Source organism: Melospiza melodia, chromosome 28 (assembly GCF_035770615.1).
Source record: "Melospiza melodia melodia isolate bMelMel2 chromosome 28, bMelMel2.pri, whole genome shotgun sequence".
Taxonomy (NCBI): domain Eukaryota; kingdom Metazoa; phylum Chordata; class Aves; order Passeriformes; family Passerellidae; genus Melospiza; species Melospiza melodia.
This window is the reverse complement of record NC_086221.1, coordinates 2,910,251-2,933,277: the sequence shown is the minus strand read 5'-3', so window position 1 is coordinate 2,933,277 and position 23,027 is coordinate 2,910,251. Positions and strand designations below refer to the sequence as shown.

Below are 23,027 nucleotides of genomic sequence, written 5' to 3'. Positions count from 1 at the left end.
ACCAGCTGTTACCCTTGCTGCTGCAGAACTAATGACTGATTGCACTTGCTGCAGAAGCTGATTAACATTTGAATTTTCAGTCAGTGCTCACTGCACACCCAGCTGTGTCAGAGTGGTCTGTGGGTGCATTGCCCTGTGCTCGAAAACTGACAACTCAAATCTCTCCATATTGTTTTTTCAGACCCCTGTTTAAATACAGTGGAAGGTGTCCCTGCTTATGGCAGGGGGATTGGAGCTACATGGCCTTTAAGATCCCTTCCCACCCAAATAATTTTGTGAATCTGTGAAAATACAAGGAGCTGTTTGTAGGATTTCTGATGGTGTATTTCTCCCTCTCCTGTCCTGACTCCTACTACAGTCCTGTTGGTGTGGGCAAACAAAATGGGCTTTTGTTTGCAAAAGGGAGAGTCTTGTTCTTCCTTGCCTTGTGTGTGCTCTGGTACATGTTGGATCTTCAGTTCACCATCCACAAAGAAAACTCCTTCCTTTTTACCCCCAGGTTAATTTTCTGTCATTTTCCAGGGCTGGTGCTTGTGGAGAAGCTTGGTAGGGAGCAGAGCAAACCTAAGGTAGGATGTGGGAACATGGGGTGGTTCCTCACCCTTGGGCAGCAGTGAGGTGTTGAATTGGCTCACATCCCCTGGAAAGAATGAGTCTGGGTGGTTCTGTTCTGGCAAAGTTAACATAAATGAAATTTTAGGTTACCTTGGTGAGTTTGATCTAAGTTAATCAAATAATAACAAAGATGTACTGAAGTGATGTGTGAGTGGTCTGTGGAAAGTGGTCTTTGAACTTGGGCAGTGCACAAAGCCAGGAGCTCCTGGGGACGTTGTCTGTGTGTCCTGAAGCACAGGACTCTACACAAAATCAAAGGCTTTTAAAAGAATGAAAACTTCCCAAGTTATGAGCAATTTTAAGACAGGAACAGACTAATTCCAAAATAGATGTTGTTCTTTAGAAAAAAGCATTTCCTTAACTCCATCCACTTATGTGAGAACAGAAGTAAATTACACAGAAGAAGTGGAGGATCCTGTGGATTCTGATGGTAAGAACTTGCACTTCACTTTTACTATTTGAAGAGGAATGGAGTTACCTAAATATTGCTGTCAAAACAGTAACTGAAACACCATGGGAGATTGTGCTAAAGGTGCATTTACCATGTTAGAATGGTGTCCATCGCTTCTTTGCAAATTACTTGTGATTGTGTTCAATTGAAGGCACACAATAAAGTTTTCTAATGGCTCAAGGAGTGAGATTGGCAACAATTTTGAGGTAAAAGTAGTGGGACAAAAGAAAATCAAATAGGTTTTAGGTTGAGCTTGATAATTTTTAATGAGAGGTGTGTGGTGGGAAGAGAGCAGAAAGTGATGAGGTCTGAAATCCTCCTGGGGCTGCTGCTGCACTTGCTAGTCCAGGAGAAGGAATAAATATCTGCTCAGAGAAGCTAATAGTTTGTAATTATTTTCACATCCATTTGTACCTTTTTGTTTGTTGGCATATTCAGTCATGTTCTTTTTTGTTTTTCCCACTTTGTTCAGGTGAAGTTCTGGGCTTTGAAAATCTGGTGTTCAGCATATTTGAATTTGTACATGCCTTGTTGGAAAACAACAAATTTAAGAGCACGGTGAAGAAGGCTCTGCCAGACCTGATCTATTACATCCTGCTTTACATGCAGATCACAGAGGAGCAGGTGGGCATGTTTGTGTTGTGTAGGAAACAAAGGAAACAAGAGATTTAAACCAGCAAGTGTCCTGGGAAGAGTTTCAGTGTGTGGAAGCTGCTGTAATCTAACAGACTGTTCCATCACTTTGCTGTGGCAGCACTTAGAGGTTCCAGAATGGTACAAGGTGGACAGAAAATCACAGATCACAGAAGGGTTTGGGTCAGAAGGGACTTTAAAGCCCATCCTTTTCCACCCCCTGCCAGGAGCAGGGACACCTTCCACCATCCCAGGTTGCTCCAAGCCCCATCCAGCCTGGCCTTGGACACTTTCAGTGATGGGACATTCACAACTTCTCTGGGCAGCACACCCAGTGTCTCAGCACCCCCTTAGTTAGGAATTCCTTCTGTAATCCAAACCTACCGTCTTGCCCTTGTCCTGGGGCTCTGGTAAAAGGGCTTTATTTTTAAGGCACTTATAAGGTCCTCTAGGAATCTTCTCCAGGCTGAACAATCTCAGCTCTTTCAGGCTTTCTTCCTTCATTCTTCCATGTGCTGTGAAAATGAGGATTTTCATGCTGAAAGGAATAAACAGCTTTCTGTGAGAGCCAAAATATTGTGCTAGCAGGGTGAAATAATTTGTACTGAAATTCTGCATAGCTCCTGGCCTCTCAAGTGTCACAACCATCATCTTTTAGTTTAGGTAGGCATGCATAAAGACAAGCACTCTGTTAAAAGATTTATCTGCTACTCCCATTCCTCATCTAAAAATAAAGCTGCAGCATTGCTTCCAGGTCAGTCATTAGTTCTGTCAAACTCTGATCTCAAATGAGGGCCAGAAGAGCAAGATGAGCTCGGAACAGAGAGTTTCTTCTGTTCAAAGGTTTCTCCAATGGAATAGAAGTAAAATCAGTTGAGGATGAAGACTTCTTATGGCAGAGAAAAATTCTGAAAGTAGTTTTCCAAAACAGGTTGCAGAGAACAGAAAAGCTGCCTTTCACTGATGGTGTCCTGAATTCTCAGCTGTCCTGTCCTTTTTGTCTCCTCTAGATTAAGGTTTGGACTGCCAATCCACAGCAGTTTGTGGAGGATGAAGATGATGACACATTTTCCTACACAGTGAGAATTGCTGCTCAGGATCTCCTGCTGGTATGAAACATATCCCACATTTAGATACTGCAGTAGTAATAACAAGTATCAAACCTGCCCTCAGGAAGGGCATTTAGAGAAAAGGCCAACTTTTAACAGTCCATACAAATGAGTGTTCCCATTTCCTTGTGCACAGGCTGTGGCTGCTGATTTCCAGAACGAGAGTGCAACTGCTCTGGCTGCAGCAGCTACGAGGCATTTGCAGGAAGCTGAGCAGGCTAAAAACAGCGGGGCTGAGCACTGGTGAGGGGCTGGGCCGGGGAGGGGATGGCACTGGGGCGGGGAGGGGAGGGGACAGCGCTGGCTGGGAGGGGACAGTGCTGGGATGGGTGCTGACCTCTGGGTGCACCATGATTTAGTCACATTTCATTTGTGACAATGCAACTGAAGAGCAAGGATGGGGCTGGAGAGCTCTGATTAGAAGAAGAAAAAGAAAGTACAGCAGTTCTTGAGCCAGATGGTGAAATCTTCATGTGTAGGACTTTGGGCAGTTCCTAGCACAAGTTATCTGTGCCAAGGCTCCCTCCCTTCAGAGCTTGATGTTCCTTAAAACATCTCATGGGAAATGATTATTACTTATAGAAAATCAGAGGAGAAGTTTGCAATACTTCCTGCTCAGTAATTGGGATAAAATTTTCAGGAATATATATATATATATATATATATAATATTTATAATATTTATATGTGTATATATATATATAAAAATTTCCAGGAATATATATATTATATATATTTTATATTTATAATATTTATAATATTTATATGTATATATGTATATAAATTTCAGGAATATATATATGTTAAATATATATATATAAAACACACACACATATATATTATATATATTATATATATAATATATATAGTATATATATGTGTGTGTGTTTTAAACATACATATATATATTATATATATAATATATAACAAAATATTATATATTATGTTAAATATATATATATAAAACACATATAGATATATGTTAATTTTTTTTTTACTTGATGTCGAGTGGTGCTGTATGCAGATATATGTGTTCAATTTTAGAACTTCAGAGTTGCAGTTTTTAATGCTATTTGGGGATAGAAGAAGAAAACTCCACTGCAGGAGTACCTGGCTGCTGGTCCACAGAGATTCTCTCCTGGTTTTACAGGGCATTGGTTCAGTGCTTGTGTTTATTTTGAATTAGTGTCAGAGGAGCTCCTCTGATAATGAGCAGCAATGGAATGGCTGCACAATCAGACATTAGGTTCCCTAATTGTAAAGTAGGTTGGATTCACAAATATAACCAAGGAGAAGTGTGTTTGCACAGAGTTCTATATCATCATAATTAACAAAATGTTAATGCAAAATAAGATGTTCTCAAACCTTTAATGTACTGGGTATCCCAGTGCTTCTGCACATAAATTATGAAGGCATGGCTGGGACACAAGCTTTCATGGAAGAGGTTCTTTTTTATTATGAGGACAAAATTGGTACAAGTAAAAACTATTCCACCAATATTTTAGGGAGTGACTGAGAATGATGCCCATCCTGAGGGAGTTTCCAAGCCCCCATCTTGCAGTTTTTGAATGTTAATCTCTTTAAGGGCTTTTTTAAATTCTCTTTTGGGATCAAGGAAATAGTTGTCATAGCTTAGACCAGAAAATGACTTGTGACTTCACTTCAGAATATGTATTTATTTCTTGAGTGATGACAGGAAAAGTCTTAAGGCATCTGAACTGTTTTGCAGGTGGAAAATCCATGAAGCCTGTATGCTGGCCCTGGGCTCAGTCAAGTCTATAATTACAGACAGTGTGAAGAATGGGAGAATACACTTTGATATGCATGGCTTCCTGACAAATGTGGTCCTGGCAGACCTCAACCTTTCAGGTATGTGGGACCCTGCATGCATCCCTAGGAGTAACTGCTGGGAGTCTGATGAATCAATCAGGTTGATGTGTGCATGAGGGATTGGGAAATGCAATTGTGCATCTGCTCATGTGAAAAAAATAAATCTTGTGAGTTCCCAGGTGCTCCCAGTTCTACTCTAAGTCCCTTATATGTGGGACTGTGCTTTCAGCTGGATTTGATTGTTGGCTGGATGCATGAGGCTGGAGGAGCTGGGTGGAAAATTGCTGTTCTGATGTCTTGTGTCTGTTCCTGGGAAAGGCACCAGCTCTGTTTAACTGCCTTCAGAATTCCTGCTGCACCATGTCATCCCATTTGTTTTCTGCTGAGGCTGACACTAGTTGTCGCACATGAATTCAAATAATGCTCCTGGCTAAATGGGATTCTGTTCTTGAGAACTCAGCAGGATTTTGCTCTCTGTGTTATCTTACATCAGTGTGCAAGAAAATCAGAGGAACTGTTGAAAGTCAGACCTCAAAAGTCCTTGCAAATTAAAATTTTAGAAGTTTAAGGCATTAATGTGAGCATCATTGATGAGTCCACATTGAGTTGTCAGGGTAGAAACAACTGATTCCTGGGTTCCTTTTTCATCAAAGAAACACTTATTTAACCCCTTACAAAGAAGGGTTTTTTGTTCTCTTTGTGTTAACATTGGGTGAAGAGCTAGTGTGCAAAGTGCATAGTGTGCAATGCATGTAAGAAACCACCTCAGCAATTTACATATATTTACATTCATTTACATGTATGGCACTGGGTTGTAAATGAGCTGCTGTGCTCTAGAAGGGCTCCCACAGTCAGTGTGTTGATGGCTCTCCAAGGATATCCATTTAATGGTCAGTAATGGTACAAAGAAATGTTGTGTTTTATGATACTGACTTAAAAAACAAAGCTCTTCTCTTGCTGTACAGCTTGCACAGAGTGTTTTATGTCCTCATCTTAAAATTAGTACTTGCAGGAGCATAAATAATGGCAGTAAAGATGCTGAGGAACAGAGAGCATCATCACTTTGAGGCCAGCCTAGATAGGTAAGGAGATTATAGTCTGAAAAGGCAGCAGGAATAAGTGTGATAAAGATATATCATACCTTAGTGAGTGCAAGCAGGTGAGTGGATAATGAATGTCCACTGCTTCTGTGGTGCTGGTGAACCACAGAATTCCATTCTGTAACTGCAGGGTGATGGCTGCAAACTGTGAAGGGTCCCTGGGTATGAGCTCTTTTATTCTAATGCTTCTCCCTAAGATGCTGCTTTCTTCTGCTGGGGACAGAATATTGAACTGGATAAATGGGAATTGGTGGCAAAGCCTCTGTTCTCTTCCTTTACTGTTCAGTGATGAACAAATTCAAGTGTAAATAGTTTAAGGGAGGAGGCTTTTTAATAAATGAAAAATTATTCTTTGAAATAACTAAGAAAATAAACCGTGAGCAAAAATTCTTTGTATGTCTGCACACTTGTCCTGTGTGTCACATTTCAGTGTTTCCCTATTGGGATGACAAGACTGTAAATAATGGATGGAAGCAGCTTTATGATTTTAAACTCATAAAGCTCATTCTGAAACAACAGAGGTATTTTGTGTTGCTGCAGTGTCTCCTTTCCTCCTGGGCCGGGCCCTGTGGGCCGCCAGCCGTTTCACCGTGGCCATGTCCCCAGAGCTCATCCAGCAGTTCCTGCAGGCCACTGTCAGTGGGCTGCACGAAACCCAGCCCCCCTCTGTCAGGATCTCTGCAGTCAGAGCCATCTGGGGGTAAGCAAACCCTGGGACAGGGGTGGAAATCACACTGATAAACTGGTTCGTTAAAATAACATTTCTGTCTGGGCTGTGGGAGGTTTTGCTTTGAATGAAATAGATGTCAGCTTAAAAAGTGTAAGCAAACAGGTTCAAAATAGAATAACTCTAATGAGGAATGTGGAATTGAGATTCAGGGTTGGCTGCAGTAAAGTGTTGTGATGGATGTGGTCACAGGGAGGAGCAGCACTAGGTAGTGTTGGAAAGCACAGGGATGAAACCCAGATTATTCCTGTTTGGCCATAAAGGTGACTGACATCATCCAGGCCTATGGAGCCAATCACAGCCATAAGGAGTGTTTGGGGTTTGATTTTCTTACCCCATTTTTGTCAGAAGGCAGCTTTGCTGTACTTGATGAACATTAGTGTGAAATCAAAAAACCAGTCACAAAAAGATCTAAAACCTAACTGTTCACCACTTCCAAACAGAGCGCTTTGTCTTATTTGCACTGAAAGGTTAATGAATAAATGAAGTCAGAGATTTATGACTTAGTTATTCCTGAAATTGCTTTATCACACCCCAGCTCACTTGTAGAACATGGTAACAAAACACTTTGTAAGCAGTGTCTGTCCTGGACTTTTTTCCTTTTCTCCATCATTGGGCACTTCTTAGAAAAGATCTGTCACTGAGGGGCAGTAGAAGCCTCTAACATCACTCAGCTCAATTCTGCTTTGTGTGCAATGTGGAGGGAAGAATTCTGGTGAGAGCTTTCCTCCTCCTTCCTGCTGAGCTGCTGGGGAGGTCAAGCAGTAGAGGACTGAAGGAGAGAAATCCTAGAGGAGTGAACTTAAGGAATAACAATAGAGAGGATGGAACAACCCCTTATGTATTATACAGAATGGAATATATTTAAGTTACTTCAATAAATTAGGAATGTGTTTTTGTATCACAAATTTCTCATCTAGCTACTGTGACCAGCTGAAGATCTCTGAGAGCACCCACGTGTTGCAGCCTTTCCTCCCCAGCATTCTGGATGGCCTGATCCACTTGGCAACTCAGTTCAGCTCCGAGGTGCTGAACCTGGTGATGGAGACACTGTGCATTGTGTGCACAGTGGATGCAGCATTTACAGCCAGCATGGAGAACAAGATCTGCCCCTTCACCATTGCAATATTCCTCAAGTACAGTAATGGTATGCATCCACCTACATCCCTAAGCACACTTGGTTTTGCTGTTGAATCCTGCAGCTGAAAACTGAATCAGTGGTCATTGAATGAACACTGATTCCTGTGGTAGAGGGGAAACTTGCTGCCTTGCCCAGCCAAAATAGTGGTGGCAAAGATTGAGATGTGTGTGTGTTTTAGTAAATGATGCTTTCTCTCTCCAGATCCTGTTGTTGCTTCTCTTGCCCAGGATATTTTTAAGGAGCTAGCTCAAATAGAAGCCTGCCAGGGTCCAATGCAGATGAGGCTGATCCCAACCCTTGTCAGCATCATGCAGGCCCCAGCTGACAAGATCCCAGCAGGGCTGTGTGCAGTAAGTGCTTCACTGGGGCATGGCCTGGGCTGGAGCTGTTCCTGTTCTGTAACACTGGGCTGGCTGCTCTGCAAAGGGCAGAAAGGCTGCTGTGGGCATGCTCTGGAGCAATGGCTTCAGTCACTGGGGGAGGTTTCTCTGTGGAGGAGGCAAGCTGCAGGTGCAGGAGGATGCTTCCAAAAGTTTGCTTTAAACTGCTCCTCTGGCCTTCTTCCAGTCTCCACAGTATCAGTCATCCCCAGTCACTTTGCTGTGACATTGCCATCTTTCAGCAGGAACAGCCTCTTCTCCCAGCAGAGTACACAACTGTTCCTTGCATTTCTTCCTAAGGCTTTTTCTGATTTATGCATCACATATGTATGAATTTGAGATAAATTATACAGGTGCCTTAATAAAAGATGGAGCACTGACTGTGTAGATTGGTTGTGTGGAATTAAATCCATAAACATCTGCATCAATATGCATATAATCTCTTAATTGGTGTGACTGTAACAATTGCTTATGGGTAATTAAGATAAATTTCAATCAATATCATCAAAATGGAACAAGTCAGCTGGAGCAGTTCTCTGGCTGTTCTGATTAGCATGCATCTGTTTGCCCTGTTTGAGTGGTGACACTGCTCTTAATTTGGGAACTGTCCTGGGAACTTCTGCAGCTCACAGCAGTGATGCTTGGGTGTGTGACTCCAGGGTCCTTGCATTTAAAAATGATTCTAGGCTGTGAGTTCAGGGTGTGGTTGCAGCAGTGGCCACATCCCTGCAGTTCACACCTTTGATGTTTGCAGCAGGGGTGGGTAGTGCTGACTTCAAGTTCTGTGGCTGCTGCTGTGACAGTTTGTGCTTTCCTTTCAGACCTCTATTGATATACTGACCACAGTTGTGAGGAATACAAAGCCCCCTCTGTCCCAGCTCCTCATCTGCCAGGCATTCCCTGCAGTGGCACAGTGCAGCCTGAACACAGATGACAATGCTACAATGCAGGTACTGCTGTGGGGAGGGGGAGGCTGGTGACACTTGGGGAGGATTGCAGGGCTGTACCAGCCCAAGGGAGGTGACACAGCCTTTGAGGAAGCCCAGGCTGTGCTTGCCAGTTGCTGTATCAGCAGCCCCTCAGAGCCTCTGCCACCTCCAGTTTACCATGAAAGTCCTGTTGTTCAGGGCCTGCAGTGACTTCTCCTGATCATTCCTGAATGTGGAGAACTACAGTAGAAAGGCAGCAGCCTGGATGGTTTTTCTGTTTTAGTGCACTGGAGCATGTTAAAAAAACCTACCAACCGAAGCCCAACAACACAAAAAACAACTCCCAAAACCAAACAATCCTGTAATGACTTTCTGTCCCCAATAACATTTATCACACCTGGTAATGGCAGGGCCTATCTTCAGGAATATTCACAGGCATAGGACAGCAAAAACCCTCCTAGCCCTCCTAATCTAGCAGCTTTCTGCTGTACTCATTTATGGGAGAAGGGGAAGGCAAACTTCTTTTTGATTGAGCCAGGTGTGGGATGGAGGGAAAGTAGGGAATCATCTCCAGCATCAGCTGAGCTGTGCTTGCAGGCAGGATTGGCTATGGCCTGGTGTCTTTGGAGGATCTGGCAAGAAGGAAAAGGCATTAGAGGCTAGAAGTGCAGGGAGCCTTTTCATTCCAGCTTCTAACTGGCAAATGAGTAACAAGGGTGGTTTCATTCCTTATGTAAGGAGTTCCATAGTGGCAGCTGCTCTTTGCCATGTGAATACAGACCGTGGCAATGTGGTCTTTGCCTAAACAACAAACCAGTGAGAATAGGTGAGAGACCAGCAGGGAGAAATTGTAGACCTGCACATTGGTTGCTTTGCTGGATCTTTGTGCTAAGAAGAATTCAAAAGGACTGCAGCTTAGCTGCAGTTGTGTTTTGTTCATGTCACACTTCTCTGTCTTCACCTCTCACTTGTTAAAAACTTTTTGAATTTCTTTAGGTAGCAAGATTGGCACACAACTGCAGCTACTTGAGGTTGTTGTTGTATTTATTGTTAATATTTATTAGTTATCTTGATTGCTGCTGATTGGGCAGTGAGGAGTAGTGTATGTGTGAGTGAGCTGGAGTCTGTAGAACTTACCTGTGAATCTTACCAGGTGCCAGCAGTTTTCCCCTTGTTTTCATTGTAGTTCAGGGAGGTTCTGGGATGGTGAAGGGCATGTCTCCCCTGCCTGCCCATATTGAATGCAGGGTGACCCCAACATCTGGGAATGACTCCATGATTCAGAGGGCTGAACGATTGCTTTATTAAAACAATACTATATTATATTAATACTATATTATAATTATACTAAAGAGATACTAAAACGATACTATACAAAAGACACTAAAGAATACTTAAGAAAACCCATGACTGTCTGAGACAGGCAGGACACAGCTTTGACCCAATTGGCCAAGGAAACAAAACAACCCTCAGCAGAATCCAATTGACAAATCCCTTCAGGTAAACAATCTTCGTAACACATTCCATGTGCAAAAACAACAGGAGCAGCAAGTAGAGATAAGAATTGGTTTCTCTTCTTCTCTCTGTACTTCTCCAAGAAAAATCCTGGGAGAGAGAGAGTTATATTCAAAGAGTGTGTGAATGCCACATGCCCACTCCCTTATGTAGGAGTGCCAGGGGGTAGCATGGTGGGGATGGATGGAGATGAGAGATCTCTGCAGCCAGGGCTGGGAACTTGTGGGTTATTACAAAGGGCCTGGGTGCAGGGACATACCTGGAGATGCCAGCCACAGCTGGAGCAGGACTGAGAGAAGAGAGGAGGAGAGAGCATGAGAGGGTAAGGGAGTAAAAGGGTAAGAGAGTGAGGTTCCTGTTAGAATTCCATAAATCTTCTTCTGTATTGAATATTCTGATTCTCACTAACCAATCTAGTACAAGATACAAATCCTATAGCATTTACATACAGCCTGTAATAATCATTACATTACCATACTGTGTTATGAGAGGATGAGAGGGTAAGAGAGTAAGGGAGTAAAAGGGTAAGGAGAGTGAAGTTCCCATTACAATACCATGAAACTTCTTCTGTGTTGAATATTCTCATTCTCACTAACCAATCTAGTACAAGATACAAATCCTATAGCATTTACATACAGCCTATAGGAATCATTACATCACCACAATGTGTTACATTTTAAACCCTAAAAACTCCTCTTTGGGCCCCTTCTGCCAAGCTGTAGGGTCTGCTCTGACCCTTGGACTGTCTGCAAGCAGAGGGTGTTGTTCCATCAAAAGGGGATCACCTTCAGCTGGCCACACCATTGTTTTCCAGTTGTTCAGTAACTGAGGGATCTCAAAGCTTGCTTTCATTTCAATCTTGCTCATAGTTTCCATATTCTCAAAATCTTTTGCCAGACACTCATATTTACAAGGCTTTCCTGTTTCATTTCCCCAACCCCTTGCCCGTTGTGTCCCTAGAACGGTGGCGAGTGCCTGCGCGCGTACGTGTCGGTGGCGCTGGAGCAGATCGCGCAGTGGCACGACGAGCAGGGCCACAACGGGCTCTGGTACGTCATGCAGGTGGTGAGCCAGCTGCTGGACCCACGCACCTCGGAGTTCACCGCTGCCTTTGTGGGCAGACTGGTCTCCACTTTAATTTCAAAAGCCGGGAGTGAGCTGGGAGAGAATCTGGACCAGATCCTGAGAGCCATCCTGAGTAAAATGCAGCAAGCAGAGACGCTCAGTGTGATGCAGGTGAGCAGGTTTGGCACCCCGGAGAGTGAGGAGAAGCACCAGGAGAAGAAACTGTCGCCATTTCCTTTCATTTATTGCCTGTTATTTATGGCTCATACAATTGGTGGGTCTGTGTATCCTGTTATGCCTACTCTGATCAGAGAATCGTGGAATCTCCTGAGTTAGAAGGGACCCAAAAGAATCATTAAATCCAGCTCCTGGCCCTGGACAGGACACCCCAACAATCTCACTCTGTCCTAACATTCCTTGAGCTCTGGCAGCCTTGTGGGCATGATCATTCCCTGGGGAGTCTGTTCAGTGCTGACCACCCTTTGGGAGAAGAAACTTTTCCTGATACCCAGCCTGACCCTCCTGGGACACAGCTCCATGCTGTTCCTCAGGTCCAAAATTTTTTTTTGTCAGGTTACAGGGTAAGCAAGATTCTCCTGGATAAGCTGTAATGCACCTTCAGTAGTCCCTCATGCCCTTGTACTTGGAAGCCTTTTATGGAGAGATAGGAGTTGCCTCAGTAGGAACATCTTGGCAAAGGCAGCATGTGTTTTTGAGTGGATTTGTTCTGTGTTCCAAGGATAAATGCCTGGGACTTGAGACAAGATGAGCTTTTGGTGGATGGGAGACATAGTTGGCCTGAGTGAGCCCACTAAAGAGCATCACCATCTCTTCTAGCCTTGACCTACTTGTAGTGACACAGTTTTCTGGAGCGATTTTTTTCCCAGTGGTCTTCATTCTCTCTCCTGTCTTTTTTTGCCTGTGCCCTCAATGTAGAGCAGCTCATGCTGACTGCCCTGGTTCCTTGGTAGCAGCTGGGGGAGGACATTTTGCTGGCACTGCTGAGCAAGATCCCATCTCTGCCTCCAGTGCAGCACTCAGCTGATCTTCACTCTGCTCTAATCATTTTATCTTATTTCTCTGATTTTTGAAAGTGCATTTTTCAAGCTGGCATGTGGTGCCACAATGGCCATTTCAATGTCAGCAGATCTCACCTGCTTTAAGATTTTTTACCCCGGGGTATACTGATGATAATTGTTTGGAATGGCTCTCACTTTGCTTGGTTTTGGATTTAAAAGATACAGAAGTTTAAATCTGAAGCAGTCCCATGCAGCCCTTGTAGCCAGGCATTTTGCAATGCTGGATCTCTTCCCTGTGTTAGCCTGGAAGATGGTCCTCTGGAGATGGGCAGCTTTTTCCTGAGGAGGGCTGCAGAGATGCCTTCAAGATGGGAAAGTGACATTTAGACATACACAGGAAATGAGTTCTGATCTTTAGGAGTCTAAAACTTCATGTGGTAATGAACCTTTTCAGAAGTTGTAGTTCTTTCCCTAAAATCATGTTCAAAATGTATTCAGCATTGAGAAGGTGCCGCTGAGTGATGATGTGCTGGTGTTTATTTCCTGCATTTGTAGCACAGTGCTTTGCAGCTGGGTGTACTTTCCCTTCCTCCTGGGGTTGGTAAGCACAGCCTTCACTCCTGCAGGGAGCTTCAGCTTCCTTCAGCAAGCACAGCTTCATTCCAGCTCCTTAAATATTTGATAAAACATTTGCAGCTATTAAATTATGTACAGCTAACATTGCCTTTCTCCTCCTGCAGTCCCTGATCATGGTGTTTGCCCACTTGGTTCACTCACAACTGGAGCCCCTCCTGGAATTCCTGTGCAGCCTGCCTGGCCCCACTGGCAAGCCTGCCCTGGAGTTTGTGATGGCTGAGTGGATGAGCAGGCAGCACCTCTTCTATGGGCAGTATGAAGGCAAAGTCAGGTGGGAGCCACAGAGATTCCTGGTAGTGCCCTCATCCCTCTGCCTGTGAGTGCTGGCTCAGCTGGGAGCAGGGTGTGCCAGCATTGGGCAGAACTCCCTGCACTGCCAGTGGTGCTCAGCAGAGCTGGGGTAACTGGAACAAGCTCTGAGCTTCCCCAGCAGTGCTGCTGCTGCTCCTGTGATGGAACAGAGACAGGAGGGGGAAGGGGATAGGTCCTGCAAACACGGGGCTGCTTTTGGGATTGAATTTCCGTGAATGAGATGAGAAGAGCTTCCACACATGGCATTGCCTTTGTAGAGTTCTGGAGTGTTGTGAAGTATTTCCTAAGAGAATCTGGTGATTTCTTCTGGATTTATTGATCTAGTTAAAAGTTGATCAAGAAACCAATTACAACAGTGTTCTCTCCCTTTTGCTGTGGGACCATGTTTGTGTTCTGCTGGAGGCTGAGTGCTGTATTCCAAAGCATGGGATGCTCTGTGTTCATTTAAATTTTGTCACAGCTGCTGTATTAGATTTTTCTGGAATCATGAAGCCTCACAGACCACTCTTAGGGGTCTCACCAGCTGTTAAATCACTTATTAGTGTGTGTTGTTATGTCATTGTTATGGACTGTCAAATAGCCTGTGAAATAAATAATGGGAAAATGCAGGTTCAAAATGGAAGTTAGTAATAATCCCGAAGGACAAGGAGCAGATTTGGGTTTCCAGTGCTCTTTTGGCTCACATTTTGTTGGTTTCATCCCTAAGCCTGGTGGTTTATCCCCATTTTGACAGTGCAGGCCTGTCTGCAGGATCTCTTGAGGCTTATGGCACAGGGAAAAGCCAAGTATGACCAGGAGAAGAAGGTTAAGGGGATTGCTTAGAGTTGTATTGTCCAAAATGAGAAATGTTTGTGTACAGGTGATGTAACAGGGCTCCACACTGTATTAAACACTTGGATTTGGTTGGTTGTGGTGACATTTACCACATTAGTGAATGTTTGGAGTTTCTGTGTCCTGAGGAACAGCAGGGCCTGCCCTGAGGAGCCTCTTGTTCAGGGTTAGTAGAAGGACCCTGAAGGCAGCTGACACCTCCTGTGTGCACAGAAGTAGAAGCAGTTGGTAGAAGGACATCTCCTGTGTGCACAGTCCCAGCCACTGGGTTCAGGTTGAAGAAGTGGCTGTGGGGTTTTGATGAAATGATGGGAAAACTTTGGGCAGCTTGGGGCAGCAGGTAAGACCTGGGTCCAAACCAGCAGAAGTCAGAGCCATAGTGTGGGACAGAGAGAGAGGGTGAGAAGTGAAAGCACAAAAAGAGTTCCACAGAACTCCAAAACTTCAGTTTGAGATTCGTGGAGCCAGGAGAGAGAGATTTGGGGGTGCCAAGCAGAGATTGTCAGCCTTGACCTGTAGTCAGCATCATCCTCAGTGTGCTTGAAAACAGTGTGGAGCTGGAAAAGGTTGGAAGTGTGGAGTGGAAATGTGAGATCAGAGATGGAAAGAACATGTAAAGGGGAGGAGCAAGCTGGAAGGTCTGAGTGTGGCAGAGCCATGAAGGACCAGAAGTGAAAATCAGCATTGAGACTGGGGAAAGGGGGCAGATCATTGCTACAGATCAGCCAAATTACTGCTTTGCTGCCACTCCTGTTCTCTTAATTCCATCCTCGTGTGCACATGGTGCTGCAGGGGCACTTGAACCTGGTGGCCCTTCTGACCTGGAGAAACCTTTAATGTGTGTGTGGATGGATGTCTGTACTGCTGATGGTGCTAAATCCAAAGCTTGAGCAGTGCCCAGCTTGCTCCTTGTGCAGGTCAGGAGCTGAGTCCAGTTTCAGATGCTGACATAAAACAGGAGACATGGGGAGATTCTGTCATGCTTGTTCTTGGCAAAGATGGAGAAGAGAGAGCATCGGGGTTTTTGCTCTGGGTGTGTTCCCTGTTAGAGAGGTGCTGTGAAAGCCAGACAGTTCAGGGAAATTCTGATCTCTAATTTTCCTGTTCTCTGCTCCCAGCTCTGTAGCACTGTGCAAACTCCTGCAGTATGGCATCAACACAGATGACAAGAGACTCCAGGACATCAGGGTGAAGGGAGAAGAAATATTTAATATGGATGAGGGAATTCGGACACGATCCAAGTCGGCCAAAAGTGAGTGATCATTTTGCTGTGTTTAACAGAATGTTTTTTTCTGTAAGTAGATGCTATGAAAGGCCTTAAATAGGTCTGGCAGATCACACAGAGCTGTGGGAGATAGTTCCTGCAGAAGGCATGTGTTGGTTTTTAGTGCATTCATACATCATGTGCTTAAGATGTCTGTTTACCTGTATCTATTTACCTTAATTCTGCCAGAGACTTGGTTTGAAGGGCTCCTGATGTCTGATTTAATATAACTGGATGAGGCAATTATGGGATGGGGAGTTCTTCACTGCTGTTTTGCATCATGAGACAGAATTGATATTTCTGGATGCCTGGTAGCTTCTCTGAGAGAAAAGTGTCTTTAGTGCATGCAGAGATTTAAAACAAAGGGGTGTTTTTTTCAATGAGACATTTTCACAAAAAGCAGTGATTCAACAAGTTAGAGATTTCTTTTAAGGAAACTTGACCAGTCTCCCCTTAATACTTTTCTTATTTTTAATAGGTTAAACCCAAGGTCTTTGACTGGAGGTTGCTGTTGAGATTAATCTTTTAAATTAGTGCAGAGCCCTGGGCAGTATTTCCTGATTATTTCCAGGGGAGGAGGACACTCAGGGGCTGCTCAGCCATCAGTCAGACCTTGGCTGTGCCACTTGCTGTGCTAGAGCTCCTTGTGCCCAGTGGTGGATGGGATGTGGAGGCTGTACAGACCCAAACTGGGAGCCTCTCCAGGCACTCAGTGCTCCTTGAGCTGCCACAGGCCTGGGATCTGCAGGGATGCAGGGAAGGACTAAGGTGACAGCTAAGGAGATGAATGGGGCAAGCACTAGGGATTTTAAGAGGTGGGTGGTGGTCACAAATCACTTGCTACCTGATTATTCTTGGCTTAAAAAAACCAAACCAATGAAGGTCAGACAGCAAAACTGCCAGCATTTGAGTTAAACAAGGATTAATACTAGCATTGGTGAGACCTAAAACTAGTGCTCCCAGATTTTTTATTTGATAGGATCTTTACTTTTGTAGTTAAGGGCAAATACACTGTCTGGCTGCCCTGTGGAATAGTTAAGCCCTGCAGGAACACTAGTAAGGAAAAGTTGGAGCTTACAGTGCCTCAGAAGGGCAGAGCCATGCCTGGGAGCATGCACTGCTCATTTACATGAAAGCATTGGTGGATGTGCAAAGGGACTTCAGGAAAGAAAGAAGGTTGGCTCCAGCTGACTCTATTAAGCACCTGCAGGAGTAGAGTCACACTTTGATTCAGCTGTGAAGATTCTCCCCCTGCCTCCTCCTTGCTCAGAATGTGCAAGGTTGATACTGCATTGAGATCTTTGGGAATGTAGCTCTGAGGGTGTATGGAAAGAACCTTTGGGGTTTTTTTGTCAGTCGGTTTTCTCTCCCAACCTCCCTAATAAAAAAACCCCACCTCTACAAATAAGGGCCTGTTTTATAACTTTTTATTAAAAGCAATATGAATATGTGTATTTTTTTCTCTTACAGATCCTGAGCGCTGGACAAACATTCCTTTGTTAGTAAAAATCTTAAAATTAATAATAAATGAACTCTCTAATGCCATGGAAGCAAATGCATCTAGACAGTCAACTGCAGATTGGAGCCAAGGTAAAATACTGGGTTTGCTTTTACTCTTTGCATGGCTTAAAGCCACTTGATCTTCTCTTGAGAAGAATTTCTGGTATAGGGACTTTGTAGTTACAGGTACATGATTTAATGTCACAAAAGTTTGAATAGTGGTCCAGAGGATAAGCTCATAGAATCACAGAATCCCAGGATGGTTTGGGTTGGAAAGGACCTTAAAGCTCATCCTGTTCTACTCCCTGCTATGGTCATGGACCCCTTCCACTGCCCCAGGCTGCTCCAATCCCTGTCCAGCCTGGCCTTGGACACTCCCAGGGATCCAGAGGCAGCCACAGCTGCTCTGGGCAACCTGTGCCAGGGCCTGCCCACCCTCACAGCCAAAAATTCCTTCCCAGTATCCCATCTAACCCTGCCCTCTGGCAGTGGGAAGCCATTCCTTTTGTCAAAGTCCCTCTCCAGATCTCTTGTTTGGTTGTGCAGTTCATCATTAGGACAATATCTCTTCCTTCCCTGTGCTGTATTTAAGTGCTACCAATCTCTTCCAGGTAAAAATAAATAAAATGGGAGAATAAGATAAGTCAGTGTTGTGTATCCTTAGACCTAAAAATTCTTTTGGGCTAGTTTGGAAGATGGGATCTGACCATGTGCAAATAAAATTACCCTTTCATGGTGTATCTGGTTTGCCTTTCTTCCTACTTCAAATATCTGTTCTTGGTGTTGCCTTTTGCTTGGCTTCAGCTCTGGAATCATTCCAAAAGGATAAGGAGGATTGTAGGTGTTCTCTTCATCCACCCACACAGGCAGAGTTGTCTTTGCCTACAAACTCCAGTCCCCTATAGAGTGATCACAGACCTCTTGGACCTCTTGAATCTGGATCATTTCTAGAACTCTTTTTTCTAAACAGATGATTCAAATGATATGTGGGAGGATCAGGAGGAAGATGAGGATGAAGATGAAGGCTTAGCAGGACAGTTCTTGTCAGATATTCTTTCCACAAACAAGTATGGTGAGTAACAGCTTGAAAGTCCTTCTTCAAAGCAACAATCAAGTAGGTGACATCCTAGTCAAGGTTTTATTCCCTTGCCAGCAGCAGAACAAATTCTGCAGGCATTGGGAAGGAATTCTGCTCTGGATTGTGAATTAGGACTTTCTGGAGAAGCCATGGCTTTGAGCAACATGGGGATTAGATTGCAGCATTATAAATAACATCACCTGGGAGTTCACATCCTGCACAGGCTGCACACCTAAGAGGTTCCTGCAGGTATTTCTTCTAAAGAGAAAATTGTTGCTCAAGGTGTAGGTGTGACCTCAGCATGGTGCTGTCCTAGGGTGGATGAGTTGGTTTGTGCAGAGGCCTCGAGGAGCAAGTGCTGCATAAAGAGATGAGTGGGTGCATCATCCCTCAGGTTCTCGTGGCCTCAGAAGGGAGAACTCTACAGGCAAACAGTGAGGGATGCTGCTCACATTAGCTCAGAACTGGCAAAGTGTCACCCTCACGTGGGACTAAGGCAGAAGATCCTGGTGCCTGGAATTCCTAAACCTCTCATGTGTGCTTGGCTCACCTGTGTGTCCCTCAAGCCTCTGCTGACCCTGGTTCTGGGCTTCAGTGGTTTTTATCACATCACCTAAAGGAGAATATTCTGGATAAATTTTCTTTTTCCCAGCAGTGCTGAAACTATTTACTTTTGGATCCTTGGGTTTCAGTAGCTTAATAGAAAATTTCCTGAGATAGTCTGTTCTTTTTGATGTTAAAACCTGCTGATTTGCCTCTGACAGATGAAGATTACTATGAAGATGATGAAGAGGATGATCCAGATGCATTAAAGGACCCTCTTTACCAAATAGATCTCCAGGTGATGCTCTAGAATGAGGGATTTTATCAGAATCCAGTCATTCTCTATAAACTTTAATTTTTTAAATGTTGTACTTTAACAAATATGTTAGCACTGGAAACAGCAGTTACTAACAGAAGGCACTCTGTTAATTGAAATTACTTTGGAAAGGGCCAGGTGTCCTAAGAACTTCTGGAGCTATTTTTCATCAATAGTAGTAGTAGTTATATTATATTATATTATATTATATTATATTATATTATATTATATTATATTATATTATATTATATTATATTATATTATATTATATTATATTATATTATATTATATTATATTATATTATATTATATTATATTATATTATATTATATTATATTATATTATATTATATTATTTCCATTCACGTGGAAATGTGAATGAACAAAACTCTTTGAACAGAGGGAGATGAGACTTTTGTACCTGTGAGCTTCACAGCTACAGGCAAAAGTCAGGAGTAGGTTGGAGAGTGAATGTGACAGAATTTTATACTCCACTTGGAGATGCTCCCACCCCATCAGCCCCTGTGTTACCCTTTGCTCCTGCTTTTCCCAACACCTGCAGCTGTTAATGGGCCCTTCCATCTGCTCCCACCCTTTTTCTCTGCTCCAACCTTTCCCTCTGATTCCAGTCCTCCTCCTGCACGCTCCTTTCTGTTCCCTCCAATCCCGGGGTGTTACGTGGTGCATGTTGGGCTGTGTGTGCTGCCAGGTGGAAGCAGCAGGATTTCCCAGGAGGGTGGTGCTGACAGGCTGTTTCTGTCCCTCCCAGGCCTATCTCACCGATTTCCTGTGCCAGTTTGCACAGCAGCCCTGCTATGCCATGTTCTCTGACCACCTCAACGACAACGAGAAGCGAGTGCTGCAGGCCATCGGGATATAGAGCCACTCCAGAGACCACACCTGCCAGATCTGAACAACAGGTTATTTTTGGCTAATACCACGTTTTATGATAGGACATAAAACATTTTCCAGTGTCTGCCTGCCTTGTTCCAGGTCGACAGTGTCCTCCTTGTTTTGAGCCTCATCTTAACGCACATCTAAGAATGCTAAGGAGAGGAATCCTGAGAAAGCAGCAAGGACATTGCACATGGGTCTCACCACAGGAGCACTTTCATTTTCCACAGTAACTTTCCAGGAAGTTCTTAAAGATAAAAAATAATGTGTCCTTAATATTTTTAAAAGGAAATGTCTCTACCTGTGAAGAGGCACTTTTAGTTTCCCACAGCACAGCTGGACAGAGAAAGGACCCGGGTCACTTACGGATTGCCTGAGAAGTGGGAAGGTTGTTCCTCTTGGCTGTTGTTCCTCCTCACAAAACACAGGGTAAATATCTTGATCCTACAACGTGACTTCTTTTATAGAACCACAGACTCTTTTCAGAGCTGCCTGGATGGGATGGAGCCAGTTCACAGGAGTTTGGAGGGAAGCTGAGACAATGAACCTGAGTGCGTTTCTTCTTTCCTGGTGTGGATGGGGCTCTGCTGCTCACATCTCCCATGGGAGCAGTTCTTCACTAACACTTGTGTGTGCACATGCTCAGAGGAAGCCATCACTTACATTTCTGTTCCTGTGGCATGTGGCTATGAAAGACTGGTTTTCTGGAACACAAGGAGCCACAGTTTTTAGGGGAAAAAAAAGAACTGATTGTATTTAACAGATTTGCTCCATGACAGCCACTCTGAACTACTTTGCTTTTTTCACACTCCTGTGTGTATTTTTATAGAGTGGTAAAATAACATTTGCAAATTGATTTCCCCATGAGAACAGTGTGATGTATCTCACAACACCTCTCTGCCTTTGGTTCCCTTTTGGGGAAAATGAAATAAAACTATTAAAATGTACATTGGTATCCTTCTTATAAAACAGATTTAAAAGGAACTTGTTCTTGTTTCCTGAAGTCACTTTTTATAAAGACATATTTCTCCTTAGGACACGTTGTGTATGTGCTGCCTGAGGATGTTTGGGTGTTTCATGGGAGCCACCTGGACAGAAAGGGAGCCCTGTGCTGTCTGTATCTGCTGCTTAAAATGGGCTGAGCCATTACAGTTTCCTTTTAAGAAAGGCACTTGCTGTTCCTTTGTGGAATCATTTGCTTTGACACTGTATCAAAACCCCCATAACCTGGACTCCTTCTGTCTCTCACTGGTCTCAGGTTGTGCCTGAGAGTGGGCAGAGCCAGGGAGGAAACCCCATCCCCTGCAGACTCCTCTGAGCCATTCTCAATTTTTTGAGTGCCTAACTAACTATGAGAAGCAGAGTTTGAAGCCTGATTTTTATATGTCTAATAAGGTACAAGCTCTTCCCATGCCATTGAGTCTCAGTGTCTTTCTTCCCTGGGGATTCTCTGGTCTATAAGAACGTGTAACAAAAGGGGTGCCCTGGCCCTCCTGTCATACAGTCCAGTAGGAGTTTTGTTCTCAGGCCTTTGTCTCTCAGCTTCCACTGAAAGGGCCAACAGGTTAAACCTAACAGTGCAGCTTTGAAAACCCACCAAGAAGAACAAGGCACAAACCCAGGCATCCATACTTGGACAAAAGTGAATGCCAAACATCTGCAAGCACCAAGGTGTGTTCAGGGTGTCGGGAGCAGTCAGCACACTGAACTGAAGGCTGCTTAGACTGGGCTCACAGAGGAGATGCTGCTTGGGTCTGTGTGTGCTCCAGTGGGAGCTGGAATCCTGTGCCTCACGGGGGCTTCAGCCAGGTCAGAGGGTGCATTTAATCCATGAAAATATGCATGAACATTTGCACATGCAAATAATCCATGAAAAATGAGGCTGACATTAGTACTGGCACTGAACTGAAACATCTAAAGGTGTCTGTGGCATTGTAAGTGCCAAAAGATGGATGGGTCAGTGCCATGTTCCTGCTGGAGCTCATCTGTGGTTTGGGTAAAACCAGCTTTGATTTGCAGTTATCAGTGCTTTTTCAAGGAATGTGAGAAGGGAAGGATGGGATGATAAGTGGCATTGTCTCTTATGTGTAGAGATTTTCTTACCTGAGTTTCCCACAGCACAGATGGACAGAAAAAAGGCTGTGTGTCCCTTACAGATTGCTTGGGAAGCGGGAAGGTTGTTCCTCTTGGCTTGAACTGGTGCTCTGCACTCTCCCTGATTCATCCTCAGCTCGGATGCAGCCTGAGCTGGCTGGGCATGGTGCTGCTGCATGGCAGCTGGAGCCTGGGACCAGCCCGAGGGGCAGGACTGGCACAGGGGTGGTGTGGTTGTGCAGCAGCATTGCCAGCACCCTCACCGTGTGCAGGGGGTCTGGGCAAGAAATACTGATTGAAGGAATCCCTAGGAAGAGGCTGGAGAGGATCTAAGAGTGCACAAGGGAGATGGTTTGAGGGACCTCAGCAAAGTCCTGCTGGTGCTCATGACTTCGTTGCTTTTCTGCTTAACCACTGTCATCTTTCCTAATAAAATTCTGAAGGCTCGCTCTGTGGTGTGTCTTTATAGAAGGATTGTGTTTGCTGCAGGAATTGTGCCAAAAACCTCTGACCGGTCACACAGTGATTGCTCAGCATGGAAACTGCTGGACTCTAAAGCAGCATCTGAGCTCTGGTTTTGAGGTGCAGCACCACTTGTGTTCTCTGCTGTTGTGAAGAAACTAAACTAATGGTCACAGAGGTGACTGGCACCATGTTAGGAAACATAAACTAAGGAAAAGCAAAGGATGGGCTGTGGGGGACTGCACAGCCGAGGGCACATCCATCGCTGCCGTGGTGCCTGGCACGCGTATCCCCCTCAGGACTCTGTGGGGATGAACTAACTGGCCACATTCGCTTCCGAATGTGGCCAGTTAGTTCATCCCCACAGAGTCCTGAGGGGGCTGGCCCCCTCGGGACCGCGTTTGACCAGCTCAGCTCAGACCCTGGAATGAGACTTTATGCATATTCATCAGTATTGTTCTGTTTCTGAATGAACAAATAAACCCTAGTAATGTAGCATCCCGTCTGGCTTCCCCGTCTTTACCCGGGCAGCGCCGGTACCGGCTCGGCCCGAGGAGCTCGGTCCCCGCCCAGCCTCGAACGCGGC

General features: G+C 44.4%; 1 protein-coding gene across 1 annotated transcript in view; it reads left to right on the top strand.

The window, feature by feature from the left end:
- IPO9 (importin 9) overlaps window positions 1-20,832 on the top strand; it is a 41,225-nt gene extending 20,393 nt beyond the window's left edge. Inside the window, exons 9-24 of the mRNA XM_063178221.1 lie at window positions 987-1,045; window positions 1,539-1,690; window positions 2,710-2,808; window positions 2,945-3,051; window positions 4,537-4,676; window positions 6,278-6,437; window positions 7,385-7,611; window positions 7,807-7,955; window positions 8,807-8,935; window positions 11,390-11,665; window positions 13,254-13,420; window positions 15,411-15,544; window positions 17,027-17,146; window positions 18,027-18,128; window positions 18,899-18,975; window positions 19,761-20,832. Coding sequence (XP_063034291.1) covers window positions 987-1,045; window positions 1,539-1,690; window positions 2,710-2,808; window positions 2,945-3,051; window positions 4,537-4,676; window positions 6,278-6,437; window positions 7,385-7,611; window positions 7,807-7,955; window positions 8,807-8,935; window positions 11,390-11,665; window positions 13,254-13,420; window positions 15,411-15,544; window positions 17,027-17,146; window positions 18,027-18,128; window positions 18,899-18,975; window positions 19,761-19,871 — 2,209 coding nt within the window. The 3' untranslated portion in view covers window positions 19,872-20,832. The remainder of the gene's footprint in view (window positions 1-986; window positions 1,046-1,538; window positions 1,691-2,709; window positions 2,809-2,944; window positions 3,052-4,536; window positions 4,677-6,277; window positions 6,438-7,384; window positions 7,612-7,806; window positions 7,956-8,806; window positions 8,936-11,389; window positions 11,666-13,253; window positions 13,421-15,410; window positions 15,545-17,026; window positions 17,147-18,026; window positions 18,129-18,898; window positions 18,976-19,760) is intronic.
- Window positions 20,833-23,027: the final 2,195 nt, after the last annotated feature.